Genomic DNA, 11,751 nt, shown 5'->3' with positions numbered 1-11,751 from the left:
TTTCGAGTGCTCTAGTCGAGACTGGCTACTGTATATTATTCATACCAACCACAAGGCTGAGTGATGTCAGACTTGTTATGATTCTCCTCGCGGGCTCCGCCCCCTCGACGCCAGAAGCCTCTCGAGCAGTCCGGTCTCGTCGCTGGCCGACGTAGCAGCTCCTCCTCCTCCTCCTCCTCCTCTCCAGTCCGCCCTCTGCACTTCATGTAAACAACTCCATTAGCTCCGACGCACAGGGCACTGGCCAAAAAAATGTTCGTGTCAGACGTGCGCAGCAAAGCAACATGTGCAATCACTGTAAAAACAACTAAACTGGGCAGACTACTTCAAAAATGCTACGCCTGTTGTCATCAGTGGCCGTAGAAAGAGTCCCTGTGGTGAAAGCGCGTCTATGTTGCGTAAACCCTCAATGTAAATAACAGGAAAATAATACCTGTCACGGTGGCAGGCAGCGACAGCCTGCAGATACCAAAGAATGAGCACCAACGGAAGGACTAAAAGAAGCGGTGCCAAAGCTTAAAACATGAACTAAAAGTTGGCCAAATATAAACTACACAGTCGTTTCTGTTACTGAAGAATAACGCGTATAATTGCACATAGCGCCCCGCAGACACTCTTAAAAGGGCGACTAAAAGCAATAACAAGGGTAACGTTGGCTTTGAATAATGTGCAGCCAAACGTTAACGCCCAGCATTACACACACCCCTTTTTCTGGGCAAAAACAAACAGCATGCGGTTGGATCCAAATATAATCATTTACTCCTAATTACACTCAGTCTGCACTGAATATACAACAAATGTTGAGCGAACTTACCAGCAATTTCCCCGTTTAATTTCCCGTGTTTACATGAATATTTTTAATGACGCAGCAAGACCACACAGAGCAACGTGATTGTCGCCATTTTTTGTTGTTATTGAATTCTCCAAAGCCATGTGACAAAAAACGCTCAGGATTTTAAAACAAGCTTCCGGGTGCGCAGGCAAAAATTAGTTTCGCGAGGGTAAAAAAAGGTTAATCTTCCGAGCTGTTTGTCTGATGGATTAGTCTTGTTGCTCCACTGACTGGACGACTGAAGGCTGTGCGCAATATTTGACAGCTCCGGGACGCTGCCGCCGCCGTATGGCTCGCAACAAGTACTTACTAGATTCCTGCCGTCCGCAAATGACAGCGACTCATGTGGTGTATTTTTTTCCTTCTTTTTCTTCTTCTTCTTTTTAAAATTTTTTTTTTTTTGATGTGCGCCTCCCGCCAGCAGAAAGACAGAATACATTTATGCATTTACGACGCATGAGCAGCTCCACTTAAAACATTGTCAACAAGTGGTTGAAATTCAAAATGAGTTCGCAAAATATAGTGTGAGAGGGTTTCCCATCTTCATTCGACTGCTGATCCGAGTCTTGAAATGTCAACTTTTGCGAAGAGCATTTCGACAAACTGAACAGCAGCTTAAAAAAATTGCAAAATAAATTCACTATATTTTAAGTAGGCTATTAATTGCTGGTTTATAGTTTCTGACCGGATGCGTTGTTTTCGGAAAATCCTTTCAGTAAAACCTGATGAGGCCACTGCCCTCGTTGACTTCTCTAAGTGTAGCCTATAAAAACTACAGTAACCAGTTCACCTCGCGAAGTTCACTCATCCGCATTTTTTCTGGATGATGTGTGCAGAAAAATAGGGCGTTGTGGAGACTCCCTCATTCATTCGTGGAGGAGAGTCTCTGCTCTTAAAGACGTGCGACAGGAGGGATAGAATAGAGAGAAAGGGAAAAAAAGGCATTTCGACTCCTTTCGCGTCAAAGGGCAGGACGGTCCTAACACGCACTGAGAGTGAGCTCCGAGATCCACACACTCCAGTGTCTCGCAAAAATTGTCATTTGCGGATTTTTTCTTTTTCTTTTTTTTCCCATCATTAACAATTACAACTGATAGGTGCTGAAGTAAGAAGTAAGAACACAAATAGGCAGAGTGCCATCTGCGCATTCTTAACTTTTTACAGTAGCAACCTGTGAGATATGGCCAAGTTATTTCGTGCTGCTATTATGGGTCCACCAGGATCAGGGAAAGGGACGATATCCAAGAGGATTGCGCAAAGCTTTGGCCTGCAATACCTGTCCAGTGGCCACTATCTACGCGAGGGCATAGCGGCCGATACAGGTAAGAGAGACATCTGTCAGTTGGCCAAACCTCAATGCTGTTTGGAACAGGAACAGGAAAAACAAACCTTTATTGAGGAACGTCATTTTCTGTTTTGTATTTGTGAATTTCGTGGTTTTTGTGTTTTCCTCCAATTAAGATCATTATAAGTGCAACAAAAAAACACAATCATTAGAGGAGGAAAGTTACAAAATGAAGCCCTTAAGGTGAATTTTCCGCTCCACAGTTGTTTCCGTGGAGTTCAAACTCTGCCCAAACGCCACAACAGGAAAAAAAAAAAGTCTATTTTGTTTGATTTCTTGCTTGTATAACTGTCAAATAGTGTGTTGCTTTATTTATAACTTCTCATCAAGGTTCATTATCATTGTTTCCTCCATCACTTTGAACCGTTGTATCCCTAACGTCCTCATTGCCGCTACGCAGTTGGAATCATTTTAATTCCAAGCATGTGCCAAGCTTAAATATAGCTACTTACAGTAAAGTTGAGTTCAGTGTAGAGAGTTTAAGTAAAAGCATGTGTGCTCTGTAACTGAAATGACTCAGTAAAGTGGAGACTTGCTGGAAAGAGTAACTACACCCTTTCCCCTTTTTGCCTTAGCCCTGTGAAATAAAGAGGTTAGTTTGTCAGATGAACTCTTTGACTGAGGGAATATTTATGTAATGATCCACAGTGGGTCTCACAGTTTTCAAAACTAAGTTTAAATGAATATCGGATATGAATGAATGAATGAATAACTAAGGAAAAGTCAAAGCTTTTAGCTAAGAATCTGCTTAGATGGTGACGCTGGATACAGCAGGCTCTGTTCTGTCTTGTCCTGTTTTTTTCCTTCAGTATCAGGAAGCAGAAACAAACACGCTTTGCCTATCTTTACCTGTTTGTTGTGTATTAGAGACGAGGGTGTTGGTGAAGACCTACATAGAGAGAGCAATGCTGGTGCCTGACCATGTGATGACCAGACTGATGCTGTCCAAACTGGAACAGCTGAGCGGCCACAGCTGGTTGCTGGACGGTAAGACAAGTAATGCTTTTGTTACAGTGCTTCTACTTTTGTATTTACCACATTGTAAAGATGCACAGAGTAAAACCAGAATTGTGTATCCATGCCTCCATCCGTTGCCTTGAATGTTTGGGATAAAGAAACTCTGCTTTTTATTATACAGCCCTATGGGGGTAGTGGGAACTGCCAGGCATCCCCTATATCTGATTGGCCAATACAGATGCCACCCCTCAGAATCCCACAGTTGATGGCCATGTTAGTGAAGGGCCATTTTTAAGCACCTTTTTACACTTCTGCATTTTCCTAAACAATTCCACTACATTTCATATGCATTACCTTGTCAAACTAAGCCTGAAAAAGTTTAAAGGCACACTCTGTGTTATCTTACAGTAGTCACAGATGCTTTATCTAAAATAAAGTCAAGACATCCTTCAAAATATTTTGAGACTTTTGTATGAGTGTCTGTGCTTGTTTTGTATATTTCCTTTCAGATTTTATAATCTATTCAAAATCAGTGTCAAACACCACTCAGAGACTATGTCAGCCCTAAGCGAGTGGAAATACAAATAAAGATAATTTTTATTTTGGTTCTCATGATGTTTAAGATAACAGTGATACAACACAAAAGTAATTTAGTCATGCAGTGCATGCCAGTAAATTGTATTTTTGTATGCACCACATAACAGAATAAATTTTGTTAAAACTTTACGTGTATACATATATATAAACTGCTTAAAAGAGTCCAAAAAAGATCACGAACTTGCTGGATGTACCAGAATTATTGTACCTTCCATGTTTTGACTGGAGACATTCACAGTGCATGGTGGCAAAATATTGTAAATTAAAAGACTTCCATGCAGCCTGCTCAGATGTTTACTGTACCTGCGTACAAATCTGCACAACAATCAGGAGGAAGTCAGGTTCCTCAACTAGCAATTATTCAACAGCCCTCTTGAGGTTATGAAACAGCGTCAGAATTGGCCATTACAAAAAATTTTCTTTGTCTTTTCAACTTTTCTGTTGCTTATTTACTTGGGTGTCTCGGGTCATTTTGTTCTTGCACCACCTAATCTCTTCAGGTCACAGCCTGCTGCCCTGACAGTGTCCTGTGGAATGTCTTGTCATTTTTTAATTCTAGGCCTTGAAGTAGCTCAACAGCCTCAAACCTTAATGCTCACACCACTATGCTTCACAACTGGAAATAAGTTTACATGTTGCTTTGCATTGCCACTTTTTCTTCCAAATATAGCTTTACAAAGCCTTCATAACACAGAATCTATCTACAGACAACCCAGTCTCGCAACAGAATGTGAAATGTTAGTGTTTATTTATCCTCCTTCCCTCATATAAGTGGAATTTGTAGCTTTTATTGAGGCTCATACAAGACATTTGTTAGATTTACTGTGTTACCTGCAAGTGGTTAAGGTTAGGAGTTAAAAGTAAAAGTAAAATTATTGTACGTGGTCAGGTTTAGATGTTAAAAAAGACATTGTCAGGTAGTTATAAAACCAGATTATATGGTTACTTTTTACAGCTTTTACTTGTCATAGGTTGTGTTTCCAGTTGGGTCAGTTGAATTCTGCTTTACAAAGAACAAAACAGCAACAAAAAGAAAAGTTTAAAAAAAGAAAGAAGTACAGTCAAGGGATGAATTGCATTCTTACAATTTACAGCCATGGAATGTGACACATCTACATTTTGTACATGTGGATAATGTACCTTTTATATGTCTTTGGGCCGCTTCAGCATGTTTTTCCCAGAAGGGCTGGAACATCCAGGTGGTCTTTTGAAAACTAGAGACATGCCTCAATGTATTTATTTATTTTTCTTAAGAGCAGATGTTACTTTTGAGGCGTCCACCATTCAAACAATTCTTATTCTGTGTTTTTCTTACAGTAAACACATGAAAAAAGATCTTCGCCATCTGTAGAGATATTTCTTGCTGTAATCTTTGAGTTCATTTTCAGCTCTTTCAGGAATTCACATTTTGTTCTTGGTACTGCAGACTCTCACTCCTGATGAGTGTAGCCATATTCTTACATTTTGTCTTGTTGTGGATTAATGATATGCTCAAAAATTCTCTTTACATTTCTAGCTTTGAGCATCTCTATAATATTCATTGTAAAGGCCTGCGGGAGTTGTGGTGATAGTCATGGTTCATACCAACCAGTTTTTCTGGAAAATGGCAAACTTTACAGGAAAAAATAAAGCTGTATAATATATAATTCCAGTTTAATCCCCTCAAATGTAACGCCTAAACAGAGGTAGCTTTGAAATAAGCTGTAAGCCCAGAGGTTCACTAAGTTTTTCTCACATTGATCTTCATAACTCAGTGTGTTGTATAAAGACATGAAATGTTATTCTGCAGATATGTCATTAATATAGTCAGACTGGTTTGGTCTGTAATCATAGCTTGGACAAAAATCAGAGAACATTTTAACGACACAACAATTTAACTTTTTTTCTCAAACTTTTACAATTGGTCATTTCTAAACATGTTAAGTTTGAGTCATTAGTAGCATACGGCTAGCCAAAAGCTCAATAAATATCCATCCATCCATTTTCTATACCCGCCTAATCCATTTCAGGGTTGCAGGGGGGCTGGAGCCTACCCCAGCTGTCATTGGGCGAGAGGCAGGGTACACTATGGACAGGCCGCCAGTTCATCACAGGACCACACAGAGACAAACAACTGCATGCTCAAACTCACTCTTAGGGACAATTAAGAGTCACCATTTAACCAAACAGGCATGTTTTTTGATGGTGGGAGGAAGCCGGAGTATATGTTAACAAAACCATTGGTTATTTTCACTGTTTTGTTAACATACAAAAAAATTCACCAGATCACAGGATCTGGACCGGTTTGTCAGGGTTAAATATTATCCACTATGGTAAAAAGAAATGGTAAACATTAACAAAACAAACTAGCAAGTGTGAAAGAGGTTTAAGCCTTGAAACATGATCAGTAAACTAGTAATTGAGAAAGTAAAGTGTAGACAAAAATTTAAGGTTACACACACACACAACTACAACTACAAACTTTTTTTTATCAGGGTCCATCATATCGCATGATTCTGATGAGCAGTTACCTTAGAGACGCTGATCACTTATTCTGCTGTCCATTATTTATTCTCTGACATTTCCACTAACACCACCATGAGGCTGAGATTTTACTTTTATAGTGAAATTATAAGCTAACAAATGGATTGCAAGTTGTTACAGATGTTTGTGGTCCACCGAGAATAACTTTTACATACCTTAGTGATCACCATGATTTTACTTGTAGAGGATCATTTCTATAATCCTTTGACTTGTTCTAATTTAATAATAAGTTCCCATCAACTTCAGCAAAATGTTAATGTTCAAATTAACTACACCAAGTGGTGACTCCAGTAAAGCATGTAGCATGTTGGAATTGCATGCTGATATTAGTTTTCAACCCTGAAACTATTACAGCTTCACAGAGCTGTTAGCATGGCTGTTGAGCCCCGTGTTGTTATTACTGCTGGTTGATCCATGCTGTGTGACTTCAAGCTTTGTTTATTCACTAAGTTCACTCACAAGTGCACAATCCTGTTATTATATCACAGCTACAGAACATTTTACTGGAAATCTGGAAACAATGTGAGTCCATGTTTACCATCTGTGCACTGCTGATAGCAACTTTTCAACAGGAAACAACACTGTCTGAAACTAATGAATAACATACAATTCATGTGAACTATACCTTCCTTTTGTTATTGACTCAGGTATAACCATAGCATGACAAATACAGACTTAAGTCTTGAATGTAACATTTAAATAAAGTTCATGTGTCATAAAACACAGGCTTTTCCTGGTTAACGGTTTCTCACACATTCCGGCTCCTCCTTCTGATATGTTTACAGGGTTTCCCCGCACGCTGGCACAGGCTCTGGCCCTGAATAATCTGTATCAGCTCGATTTAGTCATCAGCCTCAACATCCCTTACGAGACTCTGAAGGAGAGACTGAGTGACCGCTGGATCCATCCAGCCAGCGGCAGAGTTTACAACATGGGCTTCAACCCACCCCGAGTGCAGGTGGGAGATGTCTGGAAGTGGCAGTATATTAACAATATTTTAAATATTCTGGCAGATATTCAGATATTTTTGAGCCACTGTTTCTTCCCAACAGGGATCATGTCAGGGGATTTTGAAGTTGCAATGGATTGGATATCTTGTTCAGCTGAGTAGAAGATTGCCAAAGTGAAATAATTAAACCAAAATATTGCTGTATTATTCACTGCCCCACTGCAAAAGAGCAGTACTGTTGCTTCCTGTTATTTAACTTTACAAAGGCTTACAGTTACAGCCCATGCTTCACTGTTTACTTATTCTTATTATTTTTCTTAGTTAAGATAATATGAGGCTTTTTTAGTCTGTCAAGCCTTCAGACCAGACTCAGGAGGAGGAAACAGGGCTTTTCCAACAGTTCAGTAAGGATGGAGTGCTGCTGACTGTAGTCTGGGAGTGGGAGATATTCTTTAAGGATCCTCTGACATGGCTGATGCACATCCCGAAATGGAAGCAGATGTTGGGGAGTTCAGAGTAGAAGGTGGCTGAAGTAGGGAAAGTATATGCCAGGATACTGTGGAGAAGAGTCCTGCTGATAGTCAAACCCCAGATTCTGGTGGAGCATTGCTGTTTTTGTCCTGGTTTTGGAACACTGGACAAGCTCTTAATCCTTCCAAGTCTAATGGAGGATGGGCACAATTAGGCTTACAACTGTTTCCATGTGGTGTCTTGCGGGAGGTGTCTTGGTATGAAGCATCAGTCTCTTCTTGTGGTCCCTCTACAACCAGAGTGAGAGCTTGGTTGGCAATGCTGGAAGTTAGTACCACTTGTTTGTCACCAATTCTGTTCAGAATGTTTACTAAAAATTTTTTATGGTGCAGCCAATGAGTGTTTCCAGTTTGACGGGTTAAGAATTTAAATTTTACATGTTGCAGATGATGTTGTCCTGTTTGTTTTGTTGAGTGGATACCTAAGGTACACTTGATGGTTCGCAGCCAATTATGAAGCAGACATCCCCAATGTCTGGGGGTGGGAGGAAGGGGCTCGAAAACGTGAGTCCATGGGCCCAGGCCCATGGGCTCTGAGGCCAAGTCAGGCCCCGTGGCCTCTTGGTCAGGCCCCGTGGCCTCTTGGTCAGGCCCCGTGGCCAAAAGACTAACTGTGCAAAACAAACAAAAGGACTTGGCATGGCATGGGAATAAATAAAATAAATACTTAACTTTAAGGAGACGAGGAACATGGGAAAAACAGGTAACATTGGTGACAAGATTTGGTTAGACAAACAGGGCATGGATAACAAACAAAGAACCGGCGACAAGACAGGGGAAACTGCAAACTAAATAGGAACTGAGTGATAGGTGAGTGGGTGCAGCTGGTGGGGAACGAACAGGTACAGTGAATGAACTAATTAGCTGAGTGAGGTAAGTGAGGGAAAAAAACAATGGCAAAACCTAACGCATGACATGACTAAAAACCAAAATGTAACCTAAAACATGATAACTAAAAACATAAGTCCCATGGCGTGACACCAGTGTTGAACTGCAATCTTGCCGTTTACTTATTTATTTAATTGTGATGTAATTTTCTTTGCTATAAGATTTTTTTGTGCATTATCTGTTGTATCGTTGCATTGTTGTGACCTTGGCTTGCTGTCCTCAGGGTAAGGATGACATCACAGGAGAGCCTCTGATTCAACATGATGACGACAAGCCCAAAGCTCTAATGGCCAGACTGAGACACTACAAGGAAGTGGCAAAGCCTGTCATAGACTTGTACAAGTCAGTCAATACTTTCTTTTCATTGTGGGCAGTGTGCACTCAAAATGTTTAGCTGTGTATTTATTGGATAGGAGCCATTTTCTTAAAATCCCCCTACAATCTTAAAAAGTGTGCTTCTCGTCAGCAGCTAGTATCGTCTTTAGATGATACCTAAATAACATAGATGATATACCAGAGTGAAAATTAGATGTCTTCATTTCAATAACATAATAATCTTAGTAATATTAGCACTGAGGTGAGATTTTGACACTGAAAAGAAGTGTATTCATGGTAGTTTTGCACGCAGAAAATCAATCTTAAAAATCTTGAACCTCTAGGGTTCAATATTTAATCCATTTAATACTAAAACATTATAGTGGTCAGCAATAAACCCGTTTTGTGGGATTTCTTGCATAGTTGTCTGAGGTAATTCACATCTGTAGATAAAGATTCCCGTTAAGTGTAAATGACTCAATATTTGTCTTGTGATGATATCCCCATTTAAAAGGCATCTTATTTTGTTTTAATAATTCCCCTCAAGTAATAAGCAATGCCACTCTGGTCAAATAGCTACAAGTGTGAAAATGATCAAAAGCTCGGTTAGTTGAGTTGAAAATAAGAAAACTCCCCACCAGACTTGAGTGAAGTGATTCTCATCGCTGCTTCAGGTACAAAGTTAAATTAGCTGCTGCTATTGTGACACACCTGAATCCCCATCTGAGGGGCTGTCGATTGAGGGTTGGTATTGTAGGACGCAGTCTTTGTGTGTAATTTTCGGCTCTGCTGGTTTAATTTTCATCCTGTCCTCAATGAAATTAACAATGCAGTGTCAGACAGTTATTTGATACCCCATGATTCATGCAGCCGGAACCTGCTTTTCCACTTTCGCTCTTCTGCGTCTTCATCCAGGTCACAAGGAATCCTGCACTCGTTTTCTGGCACCGAGACCGACAGGATTTGGCCATACATCAACTCTCTCCTCAGCAACAAGATGCACACACCGCCACTAGATGCCCATCCAACCCAAACACCTTGACACGGCTTCAAATGCAAAGACCACAAGGAGAAAATGGGGTGACGAGAAATGCACTAGGACACCAATCAACACATTTGTGATTCATTCACGAGTGGGTTTTTTTCAAATTAAAGAATGTGTGCAGATTTTTCAACAGCTTTATGATTAAGATTGTGTTAACTCCTATAAATGAACCAGTTTTTAGTTCTTTATCAGCGCTGTGATTCTATACCCTGTTTCAGAAGCAGTGTGCACTGTATGAATCTCTTATTTACTTTGTTGATGAGGTGCTGCAAAACTGTTCTTGCCGTCTTCTTTAGGCAGAATGTGGCTGTGGCTGTGATGTAGACCAATACCTTCAATGTTACATTCCTTGAAATATACTCTAAAGTTTGCCTTAAAATTGAATCTGCAAAATGTGATGTCAGTTGTAATGTTTTTGTATTTTTAGTAGTTTTTAACAATGAAGAGTCGGAGGTCATTTTCTAGAATCTGATGTTGTCATAGATGTACGGGGTTTTATGTAAAGATTAGGAATGAACGACTTCTAAAACATCTAAAGTTGTAGACTTTGTTTTATAGCTTTTTATGATTCAAGATTGTTTGAGGGTTATTGTAACCATTTACCGCAGTAGCTTAAGATTTATTCATATTGAAGTTTATCTTTTGTAATAACACAGGCACAGTGACCAACATGAGCAGCAGACCAACCAAGAACAAACACATCTGAATTGTTTTTCAGCCCTGTGACCATGCTGGCCTTCCAATTTTTTTTAATTTTCTTGGAAACTTGAATCCCTTTAATTTGGTACAGTATGAAGCCTTTGAATAGCAGAATACAGTAATGCAGTGACTGACTATGGGGAACAGAAGATGTGTTTTTGTTTGTTTTTGTTGTTGTTATCTGGGACACAGGCATTGTATATGTTGGGTATTGTGCATCAGTGTATCTTGAGTGACATAGTGCTGATGGAGGACCAAAGAAAGGGAAACCTAAGTAATTTGATTAAATAAGAACACGTATAAGGAGCAGCTTACTTCTGCTATGGCTTTTGCTGAAAAGGACTGTATATTTTGATTCCCAGTGTGAGGTGTTGAATGAATGGTTGTGGTACATGAGTCTTAAGGTTACACACTGCTGTTACTTAACACTGCGGGACTTTTTTTGCCCTGTTTTCATATCATGCAGTTGAAACATGTTACATTTCAAAAACAATAAAACTACAGTCCCACGACTGCTTTCTGAACGAGATATCCAATACTTGTTTTGCAACACAGTACTGTACTGTAAAGCATACACTGATACTTTGTTTCTGATGTTAAATGATATTGTGTGAGAGGCTACAAAATGACTGATATTAATTTAATCAGGGTGAGTCCAGGCAGGTGATTTCTACATGCCTTGTCATTTATTTCTCTTCCAACATACAGAAAGTTAAAGGACAGTGCAGCCACATAAATGTTCTCAAAAGTTACTTTTGCAGTTCCAAAAAAACTTGCAGAGTATATACTGCAAGTAATGGCTTAGACAGTTTCTTTCTTTCTTTCTTGCGCACATGCGCACTGTTTGCATCTCCTCCCCATCTAATCCTGTCGGATTTGTAAATAAAGCTCATGTGCATTAGAGCTTGGGTGAAACTCTTACTCCACTGTGTATATCGGATCACAGTCTCATTTGCTGTGTTTACTGTTTGCGGAAGGTGCGGCGAGATTCAGATTTACTTGAAAGGTTTTCTCTCCTGCTTGAGAAACATGGTCCATCACATTCTGACTAAAACCTGAAATTGTGGTGTT

The 11,751-nt window shown here is 39.8% G+C and overlaps 1 protein-coding gene across 1 annotated transcript; it reads left to right on the top strand.

The window, feature by feature from the left end:
• Positions 1-773: 773 nt before the first annotated feature.
• ak4 (adenylate kinase 4) lies at positions 774-11,204 on the top strand. The gene is made up of 5 exons (XM_075485801.1): positions 774-2,154; positions 3,045-3,164; positions 7,040-7,212; positions 8,845-8,963; positions 9,852-11,204. The coding sequence occupies exons 1-5, from the start codon at positions 2,013-2,015 to the stop codon at positions 9,976-9,978; spliced, it is 681 nt and encodes a 226-aa protein (XP_075341916.1). The 5' UTR covers positions 774-2,012; the 3' UTR covers positions 9,979-11,204.
• Positions 11,205-11,751: the final 547 nt, after the last annotated feature.

This window comes from Odontesthes bonariensis, chromosome 15, assembly GCF_027942865.1.
Source record: "Odontesthes bonariensis isolate fOdoBon6 chromosome 15, fOdoBon6.hap1, whole genome shotgun sequence".
NCBI classification, from domain to species: Eukaryota; Metazoa; Chordata; class Actinopteri; order Atheriniformes; family Atherinopsidae; genus Odontesthes; species Odontesthes bonariensis.
Note: the sequence above shows the minus strand (reverse complement) of the source record. Positions and strands in the feature narration are given on the sequence as shown.

What these genes read in the sequence shown, in the direction of transcription:
- ak4 (XM_075485801.1), top strand. Translation starts at nt 2,013, where the DNA reads ATGGCCAAGTTATTTCGTGCTGCTATTATGGGTCCACCAGGATCAGGG. An exon ending in CCACAGCTGGTTGCTGGACG is followed by an intron (nt 3,165 to 7,039) that starts GTAAGACAAGTA and finishes ATATGTTTACAG; the next exon opens with GGTTTCCCCGCACGCTGGCA. An exon ending in TCAACCCACCCCGAGTGCAG is followed by an intron (nt 7,213 to 8,844) that starts GTGGGAGATGTC and finishes TGCTGTCCTCAG; the next exon opens with GGTAAGGATGACATCACAGG.